Source organism: Ictalurus punctatus, chromosome 26 (genome assembly GCF_001660625.3).
Source record: "Ictalurus punctatus breed USDA103 chromosome 26, Coco_2.0, whole genome shotgun sequence".
Lineage (NCBI taxonomy): Eukaryota > Metazoa > Chordata > Actinopteri > Siluriformes > Ictaluridae > Ictalurus > Ictalurus punctatus.
The window spans coordinates 741,894-767,612 of NC_030441.2; the positions used below are offsets into that span (position 1 = coordinate 741,894).

The following is a 25,719-nucleotide window of genomic DNA, read 5'->3' on the forward strand; positions in this document are numbered from 1 at the left end:
TATGTGCACAAATAAAAGTCTAACACGTGTGTGTGTGTGTGTGTGTGTGTGTGTGTGTGTGTGTGTGTGTGTGCCTGCCTCTAACTATGACTTTGCCCGTCTTTCGATATGCATCTGTCTGTCTGCGTGCTTGTGGGTCTGTCGGTCTGTCTACACACAAGCCTGTCTGTCTGGCTGAGTGTGTATCTGTCTGTCTCCACTTGTGCATGTGTGTCTCTCTGAGTGTGTATGCCTGTATGTGCACATCTGTCTGTCTGTGAACTCAAGGGTTCACATACTTTTCCCAAAAGCACTATGAGGTTTTTTTTTTGGTTGTTCTCAATAAAGACATGAAAGATCAGAATTTATTTTGCGTTATTATTTTAGGCACATTATATTTGTTAATACTCTTGACTTAGATGAAGATCAGATCACATTTCATGACAAATTTATTCAGAAAACCATGAAATTCCAAAAGGAACACATACTTTTTCTTGCCACTGTGTATATATATTAGTGTGATAACCCTTTGCCTTCAATAATGCCTCAGTAGCCTCAGGTACACTGCGTACAGTTTCTATTACACAGCGCGCGCTGTAGTGTTTGGGATTATTAAAATATTTTTGTCTCTGTACTCCACAGCTTGAAATTTGCACTCTAACAATTCACGTGTGGTCACAGGATACATTCTCAGATCTTAATAACGGATATTTTATACATTTAAGTCAAAACCATTTATAATTTACAGCACTTTTTTTATACATAAGCCCCCTCTTCGAGGCACCGTGAAGTCTGGGACGTAGGGCTTCGAGGTGTTTCTGATTACTCAGGTGTGGAAGTCAAGGAAACCTTTATAAGACTGAGAAATAAGAAAAAAAACCATCAGAGACCTCAGATTGACCGAAATCGACTGTTTGGAACATTATTAAGAAGAACGAGAGAACTGATGAGCTTTGTAACCATTAAAGGACCAGTAGGGTGAGGAAGACCTCCACAGCTGACCACAGAAGAATTCTCACCATAATGAAGAAGAAGATTCCAGAGCAGCGACCTCAAGCTTCTATCAGGAGAACATCCAGGGTTTACATCACCCGGAGGAGCATGCAACTCCCTAAACATTGGGTTTATTACACGGCATGCTCCAACGCATTATAATGACTTACTAGTGACTTCTACAGGTGGATCATGACCAGATCATCATTTTTAAGTTTTGCAGTTTTGCAATAATGCCACTTGCAGAAGTGAAGCTAGAAGTTCCCCAGACAACTTTAAACAGTGTTAAACACCATAAAACACAGACCCTTCTGTATCAGACCACCCCCAATTTTAGGTGAGCAAAAGTATAGGAACAGATCAGTCTTAAGGTAAGTAAGTCCTGCTCTCCTATCCCGCCGAGGAAGCTGTCCCGCTCTCCTGTCCCGCCGAGGAGGCTGTTCTGCTGTCCTGTCCTGCCGAGGCGGCTGTCCCGTTGTCCAGCCCCACGGTGGACATCGCCCAGCGTTCCAGCCCCACAGTGGACATCGCCCAGCGTTCCAGTCCCGCGGTGGATGTCGCCCAGCGTTCCAGCCCTGCGGTGGACGTTGCCCAGTGCCCCTGCCCTGCTGGGGGTGGTGCTCCGCCTGTCTGCGGCCCGGCAGAGGCCGCCCTATTTCCTGATGCGTTAAAAGACAGATTACACAGGGGTCCAGGACCGTTGTCGGAGGGGGGTGCTGTAATGATCTCGCCGGCAGATGGCGCTGTGGCATCGACGTGCATGTGTTGTCCCCCTATCTATATAGAGTAGAAGTAAGTCACAAGCATGACTGTCGGTGTTACTTCGACGAGAGCTTTACTAGAGTGGAAAATTACCGCTTTTCCTCCAGGTATTTGGGCGGAGACTAAAGCAATCGATCCCAGAGCGCAGGATTAATACCATCCTAATAGATGATTGATCAGCGTTATACTCACTTGAATCATCAATGTATTAACACATACAAATGGAACAAAAAATAAACACTTTTTTTATTTTTAAACATTGGACTGTTTAACTTAACACATCTCAACTTGTCACACATGGACGGCTGCAGAGCACGCACGTGCACGAGATCATGGAATGAGAACTATTTCCACTGGACAAGTGCCATTGTTTTGGTTCTGTTCTCTTCCTGTTCAGGCATTGGTTGATGTCCTAGCTGTCTATGTTCAAGCGTAATTATGTTTGTTATTTAAAGCTCTCGTGTTGCTGTGCACTTTGCGCAGTATTAACTGAATAAGTGAATGTATAGGTGAAGACGTTTAAGTATGCTTAGCGGTCGTGTTTTCGTGTCCTGTTTCTGTTCCATGCCTCGCATCCAGTTTCATGTTTAACATCGATTATCTCTTCCAGTCTAGACCGCGCTTCTTGTTTATTGACTTCAATTTGCGAATAAAGACTTTGATCTGCGATTGCTTCTGCTTCTAGTCTCATTCCCTAACAGAGCCAGAATGAGGATATTTACATATTATTGTTTTTTCTGAAATTCTAAAAATGTTGTTTTCTTTAAATAGTTTTAAAAAAAAAACCACATATGCATTAAAGTGTGTGTGTGTGTATTACCTCGCCTTTGTGATCACTATCCTCCCCAAATATATATATATATATATGTATTTTTAAAAAGGCATCTCCATCCCATACTGCAGCGTGACATGATGTCTGTTCACTTCTGCATTTTCATAAAGTTAGTAGTAGTTAGTTCCGTCCGCGCAGCGGGGCGCATCGGGCAACAAGCATTCGCCAGCGGGCTCGGTCGGAAGCGTCGATTTCCACATCTTCCCACTTGACATCGAGCGCTCGTAGATCCTCCATGAACGTTCGTCGCCAAGTATTCCGCGGCCGCCCTACTCTTCTCTTCCCTCGTGGCGGCGTCCAGCGCAGCGCGATCTTTGCGTGGCGGTGGTCAGACATCCGTAGAATGTGTCCTGCAAAGCGCATTCTTCGCTCTACGACCATTTCTGCCAGGCTGCGGGAGTTTGTTCTTCTTAGAATTTCTTCATTTGAAATACGATCACGGTATGATACACCGAGTATTCTTCTCAGGCATCGTTGTTGAAACACATTCAGCTTGTGGATGACTGCCCTCGAGCTCTTCCAAGTTTCAGATGCATAGATGGCGGTTGGGATGATGATGCTATTAAACAGGCGAAGTTTGCTGTTGGTGTGGATAGTTCGCCTAGCCCAAATCGGTTGTAGCTGTTGGAAGACTGCAAATGCTCTGCCGATTCTGCGATTGACATCCACGTTAGTCCCACCATCCGTAGCCACAATGCTGCCAAGGTAGGTGAACTGTTTGACTTCTTCGATCAGCTGGTTGCTCACCGTGATCCGCACCGGCGTCATCCGGCCGACGGCCATGACGTTGGTCTTGTCAGTGCTGATCCGTAACCCAACTTTGGCTGCTTCGTGCTCCAGGCTAGTGGTCATCTCCTGCAAGACTTTCCCATTCTGCGCCAATAGCACAATATCGTCGGCGAATTCCAGGTCGGTCAGGCGTCCCTGGCCTGTCCACGGAATTCCAGACGCTGGCTGTGTTAGTGCTCGTCGCATGACGAAGTCCATCATCATGAGGAAAAAGAATGGTGAAAGAATGCAGCCCTGTCTGACTCCAGTCTCGATGGTGAAAAAGGCAGTATGACCTGTGTCCGTCCGGATGCAACAGCTAGAATCCTGATATAAGTTCTGGAAAATGGCGATAAACCGCTGTGGAATGCCATATAGCCGTGCGATGTTCCAAAGCGATTTCCGGTGGACGCTGTCAAACGCCTTCTTAAAGTCTATAAAGTTGACCAAGAGCGGTTTCTGATATTCGGAGCTTTGTTCAATGATTTTCATAAAGACCCACGATAAACAACACAACACAACCAATGAAAAAGTTTAAACAAATGAAGTCATCTCATATTTTGAAATAGTCCCCAGATTGTCACGATTCAAAGGTAGAGACGGAAGCAATCGCAGATTTCGAACATTTAATAAACAAACAGACAAAAAACAAAGACACAATAACACGAGGCAAAATACTGCGGCGAAACTAAACATCGCCACGTGGACAAAAGCACGGATAGACGATACGTAAGACGAGGAAGCAGTGCAAACAGTGGCTATATATATGACTGCTAATTACCAGGAACGTGAATCAGGTGCAGGTGCTCATGAGACACTGAAGCAGTGGCTGTTGGGAACTGTAGTTCAGAGTTCTCTTACTGATTTCATGACACAGATACTCTGTTCCATCCGTCATAAAAGGTCACAGAGCATTTCATTTTATGTACAGTATCTAACGATGTATATAACAAAGTCTAATAATTATGTTCATTACGAAATGATAATAATAATGCCAGAAATGAGTTAGTTAACAGTCTGATTTTGTGCGTGAAGACAAGCTTGTGTCAGTGCAGTGAGCTCAGCAGCTTGTGTAGAAATGTCTCATGGTAACCCACACCATCATCTGAAAACTGCCTGGGGTGTTTTTTTGTGCTTAGCCTACAAGTTAGCAATTTAGCAACTCTGTGTGGGTTGTGGTTGTGTCTTATGCAGCAACAAATCTGTCTCACACAAAAAGAGTCTGTATCGGTCTGTGTATGAGCGGCCTGTAGGACATTATGCACATGTTATGTCACACACACACTGTATGTATGAAATTGTGTGGAATGCATATTAATTGTCCATGCATCATATTAAAAGGAATTTCAGCATAACCAGAAGGTGTTTCACCAGAACCTTTACATTATAACGTTATTAGTCAGGAAGTGACCGTGTAAAAAGTGCATGATTTATACACAAATGTAAGATTCTACCCAGATTATAGTCACACACCTTTCAGGATATCTGACATACTGTATTAGAAGAGTTAGAATAATAATAATAATAATAATAATAATAATAATAATAATAATAATAATAATAATAATAATAATATTATGAAACTTTATTTTATAAAGCGCCTTTAAAAGCAGCTTCTCAAAGCGCTGTACATAAAATCACAATCCACAGAAAAATAAAACATATAAAAGTTAATTAGAATAACAACAACATTAATAATAAAAGTAACTAAAGAACAATCATAAAAAGACATCAGCAGTCGAATGCAAGTTTAAAAAAGTCTTGAGAAGAGCTTTAAAAATGCCAAGAGTCTGGGCTTCCCTGAGTTCAGGAGGAAGAGAGTTCCAAAGTGAAGGAGCATAGACAGAAAAGCCCCGTCACCCATAGATTTTAGGTGTGTTTGGAACAGTTAATTACATTGAACAGATTACATTGTGCGATTTGGGGTGTAAGGGATAAAAAATAAAAAATGTTTTCCTTTTAAAAGCTGTGTACAGTGTAGTGCAGAGAGCCAATCAGATTTCAGCTTTCCTGATTCTGAATCTCGCGGCCAGACAACACCGAGTCGTGATGTTTTCAGCGGCTGTTTTAGCGACTGTAAGCGCTGTCCTAACCACTGAACACACTTTTGTGTCCTTTCTACTTTTCCACAGCGATGCAGATGCTATAGATACTTCACTTTAGATCGTTTTCTGCCGTGTCCAGGCCTCCGTACCGTTCACATATCGCTCACCATGGCTTTCGAGGTTCGCTCTGTCCGCTCAATATGAGCACTGTTTTGTAAGCAAATATAATACAAAAAAAGTTACTACTTAGTAAGTTTTCAGAGACGACTACGTTTGAGTGCAAAAGTTTGCACACCCTTGGGGGAAAGAAAAAAAAAAGAGATAAGAATGACTAACGAATAACCCGTATCGACTAGATTTCCTCTGAAAAGCTCATTTAGTTCAAAAGTTTGTTCATTAATGAAAGGCCAGTGCACCGAAGCGTGTATACACTGAAGTGAAGGTTTCAGCGTTGCTGATTCTGAATCTCGTAGCCAGAAAAGGATGAAACAGTGTTTGGCATTAATGGGTTTTTTCCCCCTGATTGTATACTATCGATACTTGTCCTGTCCAGGCTTCCGTACCAGTCGCATCTCGCTGATCATGGTTTCGATTCTCGAGATATATCTGCCATTTCCAAGTAAAACAGGAGCACGCAGTCCTCTCCAACGTCTCAGCCCGGCGTTATTAATTGCACTTGAAGAATCTAATTTGGTAACTCGGTGACGTCTGGTGAAATGAAAATCTCATTTCTGTGAGTAGCTCAACGATGAAATTATTTGAGTTGAACACAGCTGTTGATTTCTTCCTCTAGTTTGTCTGCATCCCGTCCAGCCCTGAGTGTGGTGGTGTACCCCCTTCTCCACGAGGACTTAGGGAACGTGATCAGGGAAATGCCGCTCTGCCATCTGGACGAGATCACGCTCTTCAAGACCCGTGTGGCAGAAGATCCCACTGTACTGTGAGACACAGAGAGATGTCTGACATTGCCTTGCGATGGTGGATGTTAACATTTCACCGCTTATTGTTTACACAGACACAAAGGGAGTTTTGCAGATCATCTAGACGTCACCTGCAAAGGACTGAAATCAAAATAAGTGTGTTACAGGCGTTAGTGGGAAGCACAACAGTGCCAGAATCACATCACACATGAAATAAAGTTGCTGTTGGTGCATTCTTTGTTGTTGTTGTTGTTGTTGTTGTTGTTGTTGTTATGTCTTATGAATTTTCAGACAAAATAAAGGAACACGTTATCAAATAAAGCTGCGATCCGCGGGGTCCAAGCACCACCACAAACATTGCCCTGGTGGCCATTTTTGTTTAGCGATCATTAGGAATGAAAAAAGATACGTTAAGATAATACTTTATTAATCCCCAGATGGAGAAATTAGGGGAATGGAGAATACAGTTCAGAGATTAGCACAACGATGCAGGACGTCAATTAACTGTTGACACGTTTCTAACGTGCTAAACCCGAATCTGTTAATAAAGGAGATCCTGGATCTGAGCATGAATTCTCCTGAAGGGCGTCTAACTGTGAATGCATAAAGAAACAGGAATGAGGAGAAAAAATAAAGCATGTAGAAGAAGAAATGATAGATTGGGTCATGTGCTTGGTTAGTATAAAGGAACTAAAACCACAAGTTCAGCAAGTTTTGCAGTGATGAGATTCCAAATGATGTCCAAACGAACTTCTGATCACATCTTCTTTTCACTTCTAGGAACTCGTTTGAGGAATCATCCCGAACCACAAAGTGATTTCTTCTTATTTCAGCTCCCTCTGATTTTGGAAGTTCTCAGTAATGTTGCGTTCAGGAGGCGCGCTGTTTGCTTTTTTCTGAAAGAAAACTCGACAGAAACGTGAACCCGAGGTGTGTATCGGGACGCGACAAAACGTCTGCGGGACGAAGAAACGATTTTCAAGAAGATTGTGATTTTAAAGTGGAAACAGTGCACAAAGATTTATAAATCTGATATTTAAAGAAATTAATGGTGCACGCGCACTTTCGCTCTAGAATCCATGCGAAGTTTTGTAAATGAGGCCCCAGACCACTAGGTGGCGCACCTCTGGTCAGTCCAAGGGACGTGTAGCTAACCAAGGTACAGTACCTGGGCTACAGGATTGGTTCCGGACCTCCAGGAAAGGCTTTCCTGAATCCCAGAGAGCCAGGTCTGTGTTTTTACTGGGTTTGCAGGATACCACCGGAGATGAAAATAAGATGATGCCAACGCGTAATTTTTCCAGAACACGGCACATGGAGGTACGTCGAAGGGTGTCGGCTGTCTTGTCACGACACGTGGTGCATGAAGGGAACAGAAACGTGTATAAGTTGTCAGTACTGGATGTACATGTATATATTATTTACTGTACTTAATATTAAGTTGAATATACACAGTACACTGTGTGTGTAAAGGTTCTATAAGCAGCTCTTGTTAAGACGGAATATTAACAGAAAGCGGATAAACGCTTTTGCCTTTGCATCACGGAGTCTTGCTGCTTGCTCAACATAAAGGAACTGGAAAGTTGTGCAGTCCTGCAATGATGCCAATTACAGAAGTGAAGCTAAAAGTTCCACAAGCTACTTCTAATAACTTCTACACATCTTCTGGGAACTGTTTTTGTACATTTTATTTGCAGCCGTGGATCTTCTGAGTAATCCTCCTGAACCCCAACATCCAGTAACAGAGCTGTATACACTGACGCTGTTTCTAATCACTGCATGAGGCGCGCAGTAGGTTCTCCTGGAGTTCCAGACATGTTTGGAGCTGTGTGTAATCGTTTCATGTGGCGTCGTGTGTTCTTTATATCGTGTGTGTTCTTTCCTTATCTGTAGCTTCCTGTTTGTAGGAGGACGGACACAGTAACGTAGCTCTGCTGATCACGCCTGCCTCGTGTTGTCTGTATAAAGTCTCTGACTCTGAGACTCTTCTGCACTCGTCGTTCAGTGAACATTGTGTTCTGCTACGTCTGCGTCCATCATGAAGCTCCTCAGTGTGGTTCTCCTTCTGCTTCCACTCTCGCTCTGTTTGGCTAGAGTCGTGGATGATTTTACTGAGAGCTGTCCACAGTTCTTCGCTAATCCGTATCATGTCGTTTCTCCTCCCACGGGTTTTACTGGGACTCAGTATAAACAGATCTGTCAAACTCGAAATGATCAAGCTGAATTCGCGACACTTTATGACACGACGTACAGGATCCCAGTTTACTCAGCATACAGGTTTACCAGACTAATGAAGTGTAAAAGAAGGATGGGAAACTGGTATATTGAAGCTCAGGTAAGCGCAACTTAGATTACTGTATCTTATAACTATTTAATTTATAACTTCTGCAACTTATTTTATGATCATTAATAATAATAATAATAATAATAATAATAATAATAATAATAATAATAATATATTTTAATTAAATAATTAAATCATTTTAACACTCACTCATAATAATAATGAAGAACTATTATTTTAATTAAATTTGAGTAATTGTAAAATAAATACAATAATATTTTGTTTATAAAAATATATATATTATAATACAATCCACAACAATAAACATTATTATTATTATTATTATTATTATTATTATTATTATTATTATTTAAATGTCTTTTTTACTGATCCAGTAATGCAGAAATCATCAAATACACATCTAAGACAAAATTTGTATTATGAAAAAATAGAGTATCTAAGACTTTTGCACTGTAATGTGTGTGTGTGTGTGTGTGTGTGTGTGTGTGTGTGTGTGTGTGTGTGTGTGTATGTATGTGTACCCCTTATGTAGCTGGAAAATGGAACCTTGGGGCCAAACATGGCTACTGAGTCTGCTGTGAGAAATATAGTTAATCAGGCTGAGAACGGAGATTATAAATATTCTGGCTATGATAGAGGACACCTGGCTCCAGTTTTCCATGCCACCTCACAGAACTGTGCTGATGCCACCTTCACGCTGACCAACGCTGCTCCACAGGCGGCAATGTTCAACCGCAATACATGGATGAGGACAGAAAAAAGCATGAATGACATACTGACCAAATCTTGCCTTAATGTAGGCCTGCGTGCATTTGTAGTAACTGGGGTTGTGCCGGGTACTGGTACATTGAAAAATGAAGGTAGAGTGCGAATTCCCAGTCACTTCTGGATGGCATTCTGCTGCCTCGATAGCAATAATATACCCAAACACTCAGGTGCATATATTGGAGAAAATATAAATAATGCTAAAGTGGACAATCTGGAAAGGCAGGTACTTGAGAATCGATTATACAATCTGTATGGGAGAACTGTCACTTTGTTTGGTGGTCGATGTTAGATGCAGAATATGGAGAAAAGCGTGAACTATCTGTGTTAACACGGCTGTATCGGGGACATTTCTGTAGCATCATACCTCCTTTTAATTTCACTTTGTTTCCTCGACGACGCGACAATTTCAAACAGAAAATAAAACAATAGAAAAGCAAACAGCTGGAAAGGGGAAACACGCCGCACGAAAGCGTCAAAAGCAGGAACGATGTTGAACTAGTGGAAAGTCCGAGTGTTGAATGGTTTCAGCGTCTGTCCTGTATGTTTCCCATTCAGTGGAACAACTTCTACACACATACACTTAAAAAAATGAAAACTAATCAGAAATCACTCATGTGTTGATTGACATGTTGTTGTACTTTTAATCAGTTTATTTCTGTCACTAAATTGGGATCAGATCATTTATCATGAATCACTGAATTGCAGTTTGATTTTCTGCAGAATTCTACATTAATAAAGAGCATCCAATTAAACCGTGTCTCCTCTTACTTACTGCCGTATAACATCTGGAGCATAGCTATGGGACATTAATACTTATTAAATGTACACTAGAATCTCACAGATATTTTCTGGAGCAAAATAATAATAATAAAAAGATCTACAAACATCTGGACATTCATTTTTGAGTCATTTTTGACCTTAGATTTCGGGAGGACGTAACTGACTGGTTACATACAAAAAGTTTCTGAATTGGAAATAAATCATGAGGAATTGTGCATTTTAATAAGAGACAACAAAACAAATTCTGGGAAATCCCCACCCTGAGTTAAAAAAAAAGCTCAAGATTATTAAAAGGAAAAATGCCTTGTCCTTATGCCATAGATTAAACCATTCTTTTATTTATTTATATATTTATCACATTATTTTGTTATTTGCACATGCATGATATAAAACAAATCAACTATAACACATTTAACCCTTTCATGCATAAATCATGTTTAAGCGAATCCAGTTTCTTTTATTTAGGAATATATATATTTTTGTCAGTTTATAAATATCACTCATCTTAAAAAGTAAATAGATCGTCCGTGTGCAATGTGTAACTGAAATTTCATTTTTTTAAATAGAAAATATAAAAATGTAAACATATTCTTCACAGGTACAACATTTACACAGTACATTAAATCATTCGCTTTTAAAAATCTAAGTTGTTTGGTGGAGTGGTACAAAAATATTTTATAAACATATGGAGATATGCTGCAATGATAAATAATCTAGAACGAGACAGAATGAGAATATTTACATATTATTATTTTTTTCTGAAATTCTATTTTTTTAATAGTTTAAAAAAAAAAACCCTAGCATTATAAAGTGTTGTTATTTCAAGTTCATGTGATATCATGGCTCCTTGCCGCTAGGCGGCAGCAGTGTGTGTGTTTACACTCAGTGACGCGGCGCTGTAACAGCAACAAAGAGGACCTTACTAAAACAGCCCTATTAATCGATTTGAACACATCGATCAAGAGGTTTTAAAACATTTTACACCTAAAATCACATTTCGTTATATAATAGTGCGTTATATAACGGTTTATAATGTTAAAGTGTCTTTTTAATTTTAACGTCTGGCTTTAATTCTTGAGTAAAAAGTAGACATTTATTCAACGAAAGTCTGTGTATCGACTTGTTACGTCTGGTGTAACTGAGTTCCATCAGAAACGCATGTATACACACACACACGCGCGGGGTGAGCATCACTCCTGACAGTGTTAGCGGTCATCTCCAGTGTGTTTGTGTGTGATTTAAAGTGGTGATGTTGCGCTGTGTGTTGTTGAACACTGTGCGAGCCGGAAGTGCTGTTCATGTGAGGAATTCTCCGCCGTGTTTCTGTCACATCGCTGTGAGAAAGTTCGCGAATGTCCCAAACCCAACCGGAGAAGAAGATGAGGTCCAGTTCGGGGATTATTCTAGAACTTTCTCCTCCAGGATGATTTTCCGGAAGACGTCCGCTGAGCAGCAGGACGCGAAACATATAGACGCGGAAGTGGAGCAGGACGAACCTTACCACTTCCGGTTTAGAACCAAGCACCGGAAGAGTAACACACCGTACTGGTATTTACTGCAGTGCAAGAAGCTGCTCAAGAAAGATAAAGTGAGCGAAAGATTATAAAAATAAACATTAAACTCCATTGTGTCTCTGTGTATTGAACCGAATTCTCCATTTGATTCTCTAACACAGCAGCTCTGAAAGTAGTTCCGGCTCCGAATCACAGCTTTATATTAATGCGCTAATGTCTTTATCTTCTCTATCAGAACTAAGTTGTTTCACATTAAATGGAGCTATAAATGGATAAAAAGCACAATGTGTCGCTCTTACTGTAGTGTAAGAAGAATAAAACGCTTTAATAACCCCTCTGTCATCCATCCCTTCTTATATTCTCTCTCTCTCATCCATCCCTTATTCTCTCTCTCTCTCTCTCTCTCTCTCTCTCATCCATCCCTTCTTATTCTCTCTCTCTCTCTCTCTCATCCATCCCTTCTTATTCTCTCTCTCTCTCTCATCCATCCCTTATTCTCTCTCTCTCTCTCATCCATCCCTTCTTATATTCTCTCTCTCTCTCTCTCATCCATCCCTTATTCTCTCTCTCTCTCTCTCTCTCTCTCTCTCTCTCATCCATCCCTTCTTATTCTCTCTCTCTCTCTCATCCATCCCTTCTTATTCTCTCTCTCTCTCTCTCATCCATCCCTTATTCTCTCTCTCTCTCTCTCTCTCTCTCATCCATCCCTTCTTATTCTCTCTCTCTCTCTCTCTCTCTCTCTCTCTCTCTCTCTCATCCATCCCTTCTTATTCTCTCTCTCATCCATCCCTTCTTATTCTCTCTCTCATTCATCCCATCTTATTCTCTCTCTCTCTCTCTCTCATCCATCCCTTCTTATTCTCTCTCTCTCTCTCTCTCTCATCCATCCCTTCTTATTCTCTCTCTCTCTCTCTCTCATCCATCCCTTCTTATTCTGTCTCTCTCTCTCTCTCATCCATCCCATCTTATTCTCTCTCTCTCTTTCTCTCTCTCTCTCTCTCATTCATCCCATCTTATTCTCTCTCTCTCTCTCTCTCTCTCTCTCTCTCTCTCTCTCTCTCTCGTCCATCCCTTCTTATTCTCTCTCTCTCTCTCATCCATCCCTTCTTATTCTCTCTCTCTCTCTCTCTCTCATCCATCCCTTCTTATTCTGTCTCTCTCTCTCATCCATCCCTTCTTATTCTGTCTATCTCTCTGTCTCTCATCCACCAATTTCTCTCTGGCTAAATCTCATTTACTCTATCTATCTATTTATCTATCTATCGCTCCATCAATCTCTCTCTCTCTCTCTCGCTCTCTCTCTCTCCTCTCAGTTATCTGAGGCATTAGCGCTGTTTGAGGTTGACATGCTGAAAGGGGAGCGATTGCAGCCGGAGGAGTATAACTACACGGTGCTGATTGGGGGATGTGGACGAGCCGGATATATCAAAAAAGCCTTTAAACTTTACAATGATGTGAGGACACACACACACACACACACACACACACACACACACACACACACAGAGTCAGTGATGATGATGATGATAAAGTCTGAAATGTTTTCCCCCAGATGAAGAAGCGCGGGTTAGAGCCCTCGGGCGCGGCCTACACGGCTCTGTTCAACGCCTGCGCCGAGTCTCCGTGGAAGCAGTCGGGTCTGGAGCAGGCGCTGAAACTGCGTCAGGAACTGCGCAGGAAAAACATCCCTCTCAATGCCATTACCCATCATGCACTGCTCAAAACGGTGGCGCGGGCCGGAGACCTGAAGGCTTGTTTTCAAGTGCTGCGGGTAACGTCATCCCGACACGCTCACGAACTCTGTATACGTGACGTGTTTTATTCCTCGTTTATATTCTAAAACTAGACCGGAATATTGCTGCCATGTGGTACGCGTTTTTATCAAAGTGTGTGTGTGTGTGTGTGTGTGTGTGTGTGTGTGTGTGTAGGAGATGCTACAAAGCGGACAGGCCATCACACAAGAGACATTTCAGTACTTGCTGATGTGCTGCGTGGAGGACAAGGAGCAGGGCTTCAGACTCGCGCTACAGGTACACACACACTCACACACACTCACACACACTCACACACACTCACACACTCTCACTGTTCATTGTCTTTCTTTCTTTTTTTCTGTTTTCTTTTATGCTCTGTCTCTCTTTGTGTCTCTCTTTCTGTTTCTTTCTTTCGTTCGCTAAGTAAGCTTAATGAGAGCTAATGAAAGCGGTGTTCTCCTGCAGGTGTGGCACCAGATGCTAACAGCTGGAATAAAACCAGACGTCCAGAACTATAACATCCTTCTGCGCGCCGCGAGGGATTGTGGGATCGGCGATCCTGCCCTGGCTTCTAAATTACTCCTGAGGGGTCAGGAGGAGTCCGAACTCCCAGCTCAGAGAAGAGGTCAGAGGTCGAGGCTGAGAGAGGGGGCGTGTCCTCCGGAGCCTTTAGACGTGGATGCGTTCGAGCGACGCATGCTGACCGACACGGCGTCTGATCTCACACGGCCGACTCTGGACTCGACAGAAACTCATACGATTCCTGCTTCCTCGTCACCTTGCCTGTCGCCGTCGCTACAGCCGGCGCCTCCGTCGCCGTCGGTCCCAAACCTGCTGGACCTGAGCACCTGTCACTCGGATGTGGTCGCCTTGGCGACAGCGAACAACGCGTCCGATAGGCTGGCGCTGATCGGAGACCTCGACGGCTTCCTGAGTAAAATGTCCGACGAGGGATTGAAGCCCACCGTCAAGACTCTCACGCTGTTGGCCGACGTCACGGAGCCCAGCAGCCAATCAGTACACAGCCTGATCCAGGTGGCCAATCAGGGCGGAGTCAAGCTGGACGTGGGTTTCTTTAATACGCTGATCAGGAGAGCTGCTAAAGTGGGAGACGTGGAGGGAGCCAAAGTCAGACCACGTTTTTTAATGTTTTTATTTATCTTTATTTGGAAGTGAATCGCAAAACCTGCACAACGTCGTAAACACAGTTTGTAAAAGCTCCTGTCTCTCTGTTTCAGGCTGCGAAGGCGCTGATGCTGGAGAGGAAGTTGCGTGTAAACGCTCGGACGTTCTGCAGCATGGCCCTGACCTGTCGCACGCAGAAAGACGGACTCCAGCTCCTCGCCGACATGGAGGTCTGAACAACTGACCTCGACCTTTTCCATCAGTTCAAGTTAATTCCGTACGCACCTTCCGTAGAAATGAAGACAAATAGAAAAAAAACCCACTGAGATTTAAACCAGTAGGTCTAAAAAGTATGTTTTGTTGTTAGGACAAAGATGAATAATTTCGGCCGTTTTTATTTATTAGTTTTTGCTCGTTTTGTTATAAAAATCAATATGTGCCAATACTTCTCGATAGCGTTGTATGTAAAGTAGATTGCTTTAAGGGATTAAGTGCACGTTTGTAAACATCTGTATGTGACACGAGATTACAACATTACTATAAATTACTAAAACAGCGAATGTTTATTTTTGTTTTGTTTTGTCAGGCGTGCGGCGTGACGGCGAACGCTCACGTGTTCAGCGCTCTGATTGGTCAGGCCACGCGGCGTTTGGACTACGTCTGGCTGCACGAGCTGCTGCTTCAGATGCACCAGATGCAGGTTTCACCCAACGACGTCATCATCAAGCAGCTGGAGTTCGCCGCGCAGTATCCTCCCACCTACGACCAGGTCAGTTACGCTCGTTTGCATATGCAAATTCTAGCAAGAGTTTTGTTTTATTCTGTTTGTGATTTTATTCATTTCCATTTGATTTCTTTCAGCGTTTTTGTTTGTATCAAATGAGGATTTGTCTATTTTTTCAGGATGCAAAGTTGTATTTTTCTTTCTTCCGTATTTCTTAAATAAATTAGAGTTGTACATTTTTATTTATTTATTTTTGCACATCTTGTAAAAAATGCTGGCGATTTGTTAGCGAGGGGGCGTGGTATATGCATAAGACATGTAAATCAGGGGGAGGGGTCTCGAACACTAGTCAAGATAGATTTCTTGATTCGTGAAACTTGCACCGCAGCTAAAAGAAATCTTAAAACTCTTTTTCTGCTCCATTTGGTATCGTTTTTAGCTGAATTCTTCCTCTAAACAACATCTTGAGTTGATGATCCTGTTTATTCTCTCTCTCTTTCTCACTCTCTTTTTTTTTGTGTGTAAATCTCTTCCTAGTACAAGTCGAAGAACACGTACTTGGACAAGATCAACGGTTTCCGTGGTTTCTATAAGCAGTGGCTGGAGTTCACGCCTGCACAGGAGACGCCACACCCATGGGAGAAATATCACCAACCCGAGACCGAGATCGAGCCGGGTGGAGTGGAGTCTGGACGTGGGAGCGATAAACCGCGTCAGCTGAGCTGATTCACTAAATGTAAAATAAATAAATAGTTTTCACAGCATATGACTCAACTGAGGAGTGATAATTATATATAATATATTCTCTTGTGAGAGAGAGGACGCTATAGGACGCTTTGGAGAGGGCGCAATACACACTTTATGTACAATACGATGATACGGTTTTCAAATTTGCGTCCACAATTTGTTCTCTTGATGACGCTTGTCGATTTCTTGGAAAGCTGAAACTCCCTCACCAAACAGCAAAAACGTAAGAAATGTGTGGGTGTGTCCACTGTGCACGTATCACGGTGTGCGGGTCCGGGATTCGAGCCACTGTGTGTGTTGTTGGGTGCTGGTTGCGAACTTTCACCACTGCGCAGCCTCAATCTGCGCGGTAAAACCGAGGAGGAAGTGGACGCCGAGGGCATCAGGACTCTTACCGAATCATGCCCGCGACTTACCCACTTCAATCTGTCCTCCACACACTACCATCATACCACTCCGGAAAAGCTTGACGGGCATCTCTGTGGGGCTCTCGGATATCTCGGTCGTCTCCGTTCTCTAGCACTGCCTGCTTGCGCGCTGTCACAAGGGCCACCCGTACCAGCCAACAAGCCGGATTTGGCTACAAAACTGTCCTCCGAGTCCCCGCTACTCGGACTGAAGAAGAATCGCCGCGTCGGCGTCCCAGCCTACCAGCCGATGCTTGACGGCACAGGGGATTTAAAGGAAGAGCAGGAAGGTGAAATAGAGTCCTTCCTGCGCCCGCTAATAACCGGTTGCATGTGAGCAAGACACTGAGTGGCGACGGTGGCAAGGAAACACTTCCTAAGATGTTTTAAGAGGAAGAAACCTTGAGAGGAACAGAAACCTTGAGAGGAACTTGAAGAATTTAATTTGGTAACTCGGTGATGTCTGGTGAAATGAAAATCTCATTTCTGTGAGTAGCTCAACGATGAAATTATTTGAGTTGAACACAGCTGTTGCTTTCTTCCTCTAGTTTGTCTGCATCCCGTCCAGCCCTGAGTGTGGTGGTGTACCCCCTTCTCCACGAGGACTTAGGGAACGTGATCAGGGAAATGCCGCTCTGCCATCTGGACGAGATCACGCTCTTCAAGACCCGTGTGGCAGAAGATCCCACTGTACTGTGAGACACAGAGAGATGTCTGACATTGCCTTGTGATGGTGGATGTTAACATTTGTTGTGGATAAAAATGACATGAAATAAACACGAGGGAGATTGAGTATGAGTAAAAATGTAATTTCATTGGTAATTCACAGGACGGGTGGGTGCGTAGTCTGGAGGAGAGTAAGAGGGGGAGGAAAATGGGGTGCGTCCTGGGGACATGGGGAAATCAGGGTGGGTGAAGTGAGCGGACCACTGAGAGTCGGGCGGACTGGTGGGTGAGAAGAGGGACGGATGGTCGGGGCCCGGATCGGAGAAGACAACATCATCATCCTCGGATTGGAAGCTGGAGGGGGGTTCTGGGTCTGACTGGGTAGAAGCGTCAACACGCACGTTCGTGGGGCAGATTCTGTACCGAAGAAGAGGGGGGAACCCCGGATCTCCATTCTTAGGGGGGGTGCGGCGAAGATAGTTAAGTAGCATCATGATATCAGCAGTGAGATGCACAAGCTGGTAATGAGTGTCCAGATCCAGGTCCAAACCCTGATCCAGGTCCAGTAACGGAGAGAGAGGGGACTGACGACGGGCACCGGCACCTAGACACATAGAAGCGGGATTAGGCGGATTGGAATTACGAGCAATTTAAGAGCAGTAATAGGAAAAAAGTCAAAAAGAAGTGTACGAGCTGAGGAGTGCTAAAAACACACACCCACACACACACTCGTACAGTCAAGACACAACATACATAAACACACACGAATAACTTTAATAATATCTTATAGTGATAGAGAAACTCTATAAAAAACAGAATAGTAGGATATGCAGGACAGTAGAACTGTAATGATATTAAGAAGTTGGAAGTACAGTAAACCGCTTTTCAAGTAGTATAAATATATATAAAATAAGAAATATAGTGCAAATATGAAAATAAATTATAAATGAGAAGTACGGGAAAAAAAAGGAAAATATAACTTACTCATGATTCAGATGGTGAAGATTCTCGTCTCGCAAGGAAAGCCTTAATTTTTAGAGAACCATGAAGAAAGCCAGTTATAAGGGTGGCTGCCCCCCCCCTCGAGATAACGATAAGACCAAGGTCCCTCCCGGTTGTTTAGTCGTCTTGCTTACGTCATTTTTTTTACCTAGGGAATTGGGAATCCTATTTTTTGACAACCTAGGTGGATGAAAATCCTAGGTAAAAGAGAACCCTGGTTTTTGAAAACCTAGGTAAATAGAAACTCTGGGTTTTTGTTTCCTGGGTTGTTGGAAATGCCTGAGTTCTGATTTTATGTGTAAAATAAAACCCCGGGTTTCAATTCTATGGGTAAGTGAAATAGGCCTTTTCTGGAAACCTATGGGTTATCTAGTGTGTAAATACAGTATAAATACTGGAGCTTAAGCTCAGGGTATGGGGGATCACTTCTGAGAATTCTCATCGGTGTGGATCTCGTGTGGTGGAATGAAACAATAAAGCTGGACCCTTGCTTCTTCTCACTCACGGCTGGTGTATTTTTTCTATCTCCAACTGGGCTCAGAGGTAGATGTGAGTATTGGCTTCTAAGTTGAATTTTAAATGTTTTTGGGTAATAGGCTAAATTCGAGCCAACATTTGGCACCCCAGATGGGACTGGGCTAAGATCTATATGTCTGAAATCTCTCCCGTGGGACTTCGCTCTCTAAGCAACAGACAGGCCGTATAGGAAAAGGCATTGCAGACGCCTGTTATTTCAAAGCTCTGTTTTAGTGGTCTGTTGTTACGATTGAGAAGCCCCGGGGTGGGAAGAAAGACTAAGTGGGTCTCCAAAAGAACCTGGAGTGAGTGAGAAGAGGTAAGAGAAGTATAGATTATAGAATGTACTTTTTTAATTGTAATAAAGAAATGGTATATGTGTTGTGTGAGTGAAAGTCCTGCAATACCGCTGGAGGAGGTAGAAAAAAGGTAGAAAAAAGAGAAATAGAGAAATACTCCAGGGCTGGGATAGAAAGCAGGTGGAAAAATGAGGCCTCAGACCCCAGATACCGGCTACTAGACTAGACTAGCAGTCTAGTGGCGGCTGCATTGGTGGGGACCCCTAATACCGCTGGAAAAGGATTAGATAAAAGATAGATAGATTAGATTCCAGGGCTGGATAGAGAGGGGAATAAATCCTGGGCCCAGGTCCGGGTCGTGCAATACAGCATGCCCGGTGTATGAATGGAATATGTACTAACAAATGTGTGTGCTTAAAATATATGTGCTTATAATATGTATAATATGAGTGTGGTGTGAGAGCGTGTGAGTTTTGGAGACAGGGAAAATGTATTTATTAGTGCTCTGAACATGAGCTCCATACCTGTATTGGATAAGTGGGATAAGATTTAGAGAAAAGAAAATTTTTCCTTTGGAGAAAGTTGGATTTAATTTGTATGACTGTAAGCTTCATGCATACGGAGCTGGTTTGGAGGTGCTTTATACTTTGAAAACTTCATGTAGTAAAATAAGTGTAATAATGTGGAATACAATGTGTGTATGTGAGCTTGCCTGCGTTGTTGATAGAAAAGGGGGGTGTATGTGTGTGTGTTCCTGTCCGTTCTTATCTGTGCGTCTGTGTGGAAGGACAAGGAAAAAAAAAGGGAAAAAAGGTAAGACAATTCGGTGTGTGTGTGTTCTTCAGAGTGAGCTGGGTAATGCGGAGCATTGTAAGATATCTTGCGGACTTTGAATGTTTCGAATCCGGTACATACTTTAGGTGAGTCGGCGAGACTGTGTGTGTTATAATTAATTTGGTATCAATAACTGCTGTATAAGTGTGTTAAAAATTTTGGGGAGCATGCACGCCAATGGCACATATTTTAGACATCTGTTCGACTGCCCATTGTGTAAAGAAGAATTACTAGACCTGTAATATATAAAAACATATTCCCAGATTGTGTGATCCAGGGAAAAAGGAAGACTGAAGGCGGAAAAAAGTGTGCATTTTCAGGCCCCAGAAGTCACTGTTAAGAAATGAATGAGTCCGACGCTCCAAATGTGAAGGAGAAAGTCCATTTGGACCTTTCATTTATATTCCATTTATATTTATATTTCATTTCATTTATATTTGTAGCATTTTAGTAACTATTGTTATTCAACTTGAAGTTAGTAAATTATATTTAAAAAAAAAATTGTGTTCACAATTATGGTAAATAAGTACATAACACTTAAATTCCTTTTAAATAGTGTGGAAAAACTAGTTGGAACAACATTATTTCTATGAGTAATTAAGTTAAAAACTTGTGGTTATTATACAGATTATTAAATGAGTTTTAATGGAAGACCTTTTGACTGTAGAGGAAAAGGTGATTTCTCCAACTCAATGCGCTTCATTGGTTGAAATTAATTTAAAGTTGTCATAACTCAAAAATGATGGGTGTTTTGCAAAACTGTCTGTGTGGTTCGCCTAAAAGAGTTTTATGTGTGTTTGTTGTTTGTTTAGTATTATGGTGTTACTGTGCGTGTTCCAAGTTAGGAGGGAGGGTCTCCGTCCGGCCCGGCTCCTCAGTCTCCTGGCATGACACCAGACTGGATTGAGACCGTGTTGCGCAGATTGTACACAGTTCCATGTTTAGATGGGGTGCACGGCTGGTCAGAATCATGCGCGCCGGAGCTCCAAATCATTCTTTTCATTTTAATTTGAATTCCATGTGTTTCCCTGTTTGGAAACTGAATGAAAGTGTTTTGAGTTCCATGGTGACGGTTATCTAAACCACCGAGCGCGCGAGAGAGGGAGAGAGCGCGTGCGAGAGATTTCTGTTTTTACCCCTTTTTTTCCAATCCTTTATCTTACGTTCTATATATATACGTGGATATATTCATGTAAAAATTAAAATCAATCAGCATGTCTTGATGTTAACAGTCCGAAGAGAACTTTAATAATAGTTTATGTGGTGTGTATTGTGCCACTTAGTTTCTTCTGCAGAGGCATCTTTTCCTGACTAATGATAAAATTGACATGTGAACCTGTTCGTTTTGAGTGATATTAATAAAAAACCCTGAAAAGTAAAACCGACCCGAGGTAACAGTCTCAGGCTGATCACAATGTGGTCCGTATCAGGCTAGGTCACATCCTCCCTGTTGAGATAATGTTGAGCCTAAACATTTGGTTTCAGCGAGCAGTCTACCTTCATGAACTGACTCGCTAACAAGAACTGGAGTAACCATAATTAATTTGTATCAGTGATTCCTATATGGGTACGTGTCTATACAATATCTTAAGCAGTGTAAGTGCGAATTCTTCTGGCGAATTCTATTCTCTGAATAATTTCTGCATATTTTCTCTTTAAATGCTGTGTATATGTCCAATGATAAGTAATTAGTAAGATCAGATGGCAGTAGTAGTCTGCACATTTTAAATTCTTTATAATGTGTTGTACGCCTGTTACAGATGTGATATCTGAATCAGTAACATTAGAATAAGGTGATGGTTTGATTACTTACTTTTGCCGACATGTTGTGCTGATATGAGTTTGGGAGGTAGTTTAATTACGGTCCCTTTACAATAGTGTAGTTTGAAGTGTTTTTTCCTGAACTGTATATTGGTAAATAGAGTAGTTATGCAAATATATATATATGTGTGGGTGTGTATATGTATATACATATGTGCTATACGGTGTGCTATGGATATGTCATACAAAGTATACGAGTTACAATATTTAAATAATACAAAGCAGTGGTCACAAACTCGAGAACCTGTGAAGTGAATTGAATTGATAGTACGTTATATAGCAGCTGAAAACTGATAAAAACTGAGAGCTGTGAACTGGATGCAGGTGTGGTATTTTTATGTGTGTGTGGTCTGGGAATTGCGGTCCATGGCAGCCAGCCATGTTTGTGGACCGCAGTGAAGGATGGGAAATGTGGTTTGTGATATGAGTAGATTTAACACTACCTCAATATGGTCAAATACAGTTTAAATGAAATGGATAAAATTATAGGGCGAATCTTATGCTTCTTACAATTGTGCATTCAGCCAAGATGATAAATTTTATTAGACTAAGTTAAATACATATTCACATTCCTCGAAAGTGAGCAACATTTAAATGTCATGTATGAAGGATCTGAGTGATATTTTGAGTACAGTATGTTGATACAGTTATAAATTAATAAGAAACAAAATGCATGTACATGCATGTATACCATTTAGACTACAGACTAGTGCTGTACACATAGAACCAAATTCACTAGGTTGTTTTGAATGTAAATTAGTGGGATAAAAGTGGCTAGAGGACTGTAAATGCATATCTAGATCTCAACCTCAGTTACTCTATATTAGTTCTATCTTATTGGGATTATCACTCGTTAGCACAGATGGAATATTAATATGTTCGGGTAGTGTGCACCACAAATTTTCAGACTAAAGGAATTTTGTTTTCCTTTCTAAATATCTTTCTGGTAAATGAAAAACAGGAAGGGATAAGAATGTATCCTTGTCAATTGGGTTTGTACTTTTAAAAATAAATGGACTAGAACTATTTTACAGGGATAACTATACATGAGAGTGGAAAACCCCTTTAAGAGAGGTGTTATTCGTTTGATTAGAGCAGTGGGGATTACTTTAGTAAATTTTTTAAATGATTCGATAGACCAACTTTATTTAGTCTCTGCAGCAATATTTCCTGATTCACTGTGTTGGGAGCCTCTTCTAAATCAACAGACAGGGAAGTGCAGAGGGAACCGTGACATTGTTTTAAGACTTTCAAAACAACAGTTGTGCTGATATGTTTGTATGACCTTAGACTTCTTGCAGACTGATAACATGTGAACGGTTTACTGAAAAAAGCTTTCTACAAGGGACATAAGGCGAGGAGGCCGTGTTATTGGATTGTAATGATCTAATATAGTTGGGTGTCCCTGATTTAATGTAATAAATAAATAAGAAAACTGATTTCCAAATTTCTAGTATAACCCCTTTGTCTAATGAAAGATTAAAATGATAAATTGAAAGAGATGAAATAATAGTTTAGAAATACAGACTCTCCACACAATCAAGGCCTTGTGATGTGTTTATATCGAACTTGAGTGATCTGTAAACATCACATGTCTTAACACGTTAAAAACCGAACTCCTCATATCGACTTGTTTTTAATAGCTTCCTGCTTTATTAAAATCAGGGTATAGTAAATCACGATAAATATTCACTGTTTTAAGGCCTAGATCTGATGCATAAATTGAACATTTAATGATGGGTTTTGCAGATGTGTGTTCCCAGTTGTCTGTCTCCAGTTTCCCAGTACTATTGCCCTGTAAACAATATCTTGAAAGGACATGCCCACTTAGTCTAGCATTATTACAGCAAGCTGTGATAACAGAAGTGATGAGTTTTGCGATACAACCAACCCACCCAGTAATCATTATTTATAGTATGATGTATATAGAATATATATATATATATATATATGTATATATATATATATAAGATGTCCCAATTGTAACCTATAACTCTAATTCCATTCCACATAATATTATTATGGATCCGCGCTTTTTCCAAATGACTGCATGTGAGAGCTCAAGGCCGTTATTCCTCTTAACAATTCCTAGATCGGTAGTACACCTGGAAGCGTCTCCTTCGGGGGCTGTGGGCTCCCCTGTGGTGTACTCCTCTGTGGTCATAGACTCCCTTGCACGCTCCCAAGGCCGTCAGGACATGATTGGGGTCATCCTCCGCCCCATAAAAGCACAACAAATGTTCCTGGACGTTATCAAGTATGGTCTGCAGTAGATCACTGATTGCTCACTAAAGGACAACATCCTGAGATCCGGGTGGTCATTGGACAAGCCTGACATTGAATGAACTTATGCTTTGCACCTGAACTATGGCTGACAAACAATAACAAAGACTGTGTCTTACATGTGACTGAAAAGGGGGGGTGCTGCTGGGGGGGGTCCCGGCTCAGGAGAATGGGGCGCTTACAGGGCTGAAATTTATGTATTGAAAACATTGGATTTGGTGGCACAAGGATTGCCAGGCTGGAGATGCTCTCTTAGTGCAGATCATTGGGAAAATTGCTCTCTCACACATCGATCTTACGTTTATCACACCAGGTCATTTCTATTTTGAAAGAACATGATATGGGGATATGGGGTTAATCGATGTGCCACCCGAACTAAAATTCTTAAACCTGTTAGTGTGCCTAACTCACCAACTGTAGTGTTGTAATGGTGTAATTAATTCTGTGGAGCCAGTCACTGAGAACACTCACGATTGCCCAGCCGAAATTTGTATTTCGTTGAGCTTAAAAGTTTTGGGTCTGAAATTTCACAAACATTATGAACACCCTGTTCTGCCCAATTGGCTGAATAGAAGTCTATCACTAAAGAATGCAACCTGGTTAAGGGTAGAATTGTTAAAAAATAAATAAAAAAATAATATAAATACTGACGTTTAGGCCCATGGATTGTGTCGTCTGTTTGGAGTTGTTTGAATGCAATGAGGTTCTAGGAAAAAATTGGAACGCCACTTATCAAACAAATAGTTTAATTGAATTCTGACTGCACTTCTTGCTGTATGTATTACAGCTGCCCATGATCTTAGCCTCAGAGGGGGAAGGTAGAGGAATGATCTCTGTACTTGCAGGCAACGATGGAGGGTCACCTGAAGTGTGCTCAAGATTACTTATTATTTTTTTCCTTGACCAGGGATAGGTCTGGCATACCCTGATTTGTGTTGGATACAATTTGTGCTGATACTAAACGTATTTCGGTAGATGCTCTACCTCTTGCACTAATGACCTATCACATGCAGACTAACAGCAATATGTATCTAACACCGCATGAAATGCTTATGGGTCGACCCATGTCTGTGTCTGTTCCTTATGATGGACGGCCGCTGGAGTAATTGCAGATGAATCAAAAACATATATAAGACCACTAACTATTATGTATGGAGCTATATATTCACAGGAACAGAGCTGAGTGCAGTGTTATGTGTGAGGCGTCACCGCCTCAACGGGGGGAGGTGTTCACCCGGAGGTGGGAGTCCCGGAGGTGTTCACCCGGAGGTGGGAGTAACGGAGCCGCGAGAAAATGCTGACTATGAGAATGCTGCCTACAGGGCAGCAGCGGACTAGAACATGCAACCCCTGGAGGATGCTCAATCCTCCAATGACGAGATGGTGGGGAACACGTGAAGGTCCGGTCAACGGGGGGTCTGCTCTGTGGCAGACAGGATGAGAAGATGTGAAGATCCATACCCTGGGTGTACGTGCTAGCCTAACCTCTCCCCAAAGGGTGGCTCTCTACAGTACGTAAAGTGCTTGAGCTGAAGACAACCAGCATACAGAGAGATACTGCATACAACAGACTGTCAAGTATTGTTATAAAATGTTATAAAATGTTTGTGATGTGACGCAATCAGGCACAGAAAAGTATAATGGTGCTGCCGAGCACATAGTGCTGGCAGGGTGGGAATTTTTCCCTCGTAGGAGGTTTTTTCGCCCACCCCTGACTGCAAAAGACTGGGGTTTGGTTTTTGAGGGGAAGCAAGAATCTGCAGGTCCCGACAAATACAAAACGTACGGCGGTAGTAGTAGTAATGAATGATTAGGGAAACTCAGTTAATCACACTTATAATCGATGTAGGGTATAATCAAAGTAGTTAGATTCAA

At 41.9% G+C, this 25,719-nt stretch overlaps 1 protein-coding gene and 1 long non-coding RNA gene across 3 annotated transcripts; both read left to right on the top strand.

The window, feature by feature from the left end:
* Window positions 1-5,085: 5,085 nt before the first annotated feature.
* On the top strand, window positions 5,086-10,124 carry LOC128629241 (uncharacterized). The gene is made up of 2 exons (XR_008393583.1): window positions 5,086-8,634; window positions 9,137-10,124. It is a non-coding gene; the product is annotated as an uncharacterized LOC128629241 (long non-coding RNA).
* Window positions 10,125-11,280: 1,156 nt separating this feature from the next.
* Window positions 11,281-17,218, top strand: LOC108261958 (pentatricopeptide repeat-containing protein 1, mitochondrial). 2 transcript variants are annotated; one of them, XM_053676407.1, is made up of 9 exons: window positions 11,281-11,740; window positions 12,980-13,120; window positions 13,219-13,437; window positions 13,595-13,696; window positions 13,886-14,548; window positions 14,659-14,775; window positions 15,132-15,314; window positions 15,807-16,005; window positions 16,972-17,218. In XM_053676407.1, the coding sequence occupies exons 1-8, from the start codon at window positions 11,402-11,404 to the stop codon at window positions 15,993-15,995; spliced, it is 1,953 nt and encodes a 650-aa protein (XP_053532382.1). In that variant the 5' UTR covers window positions 11,281-11,401; the 3' UTR covers window positions 15,996-16,005; window positions 16,972-17,218. The 2 variants fall into 2 exon arrangements, with proteins under 2 accessions (XP_053532382.1, XP_053532381.1); XM_053676406.1 differs by lacking the exon at window positions 16,972-17,218 and having other exon boundaries at window positions 15,807-16,035.
* The last annotated feature ends 8,501 nt before the right edge of the window (window positions 17,219-25,719 follow it).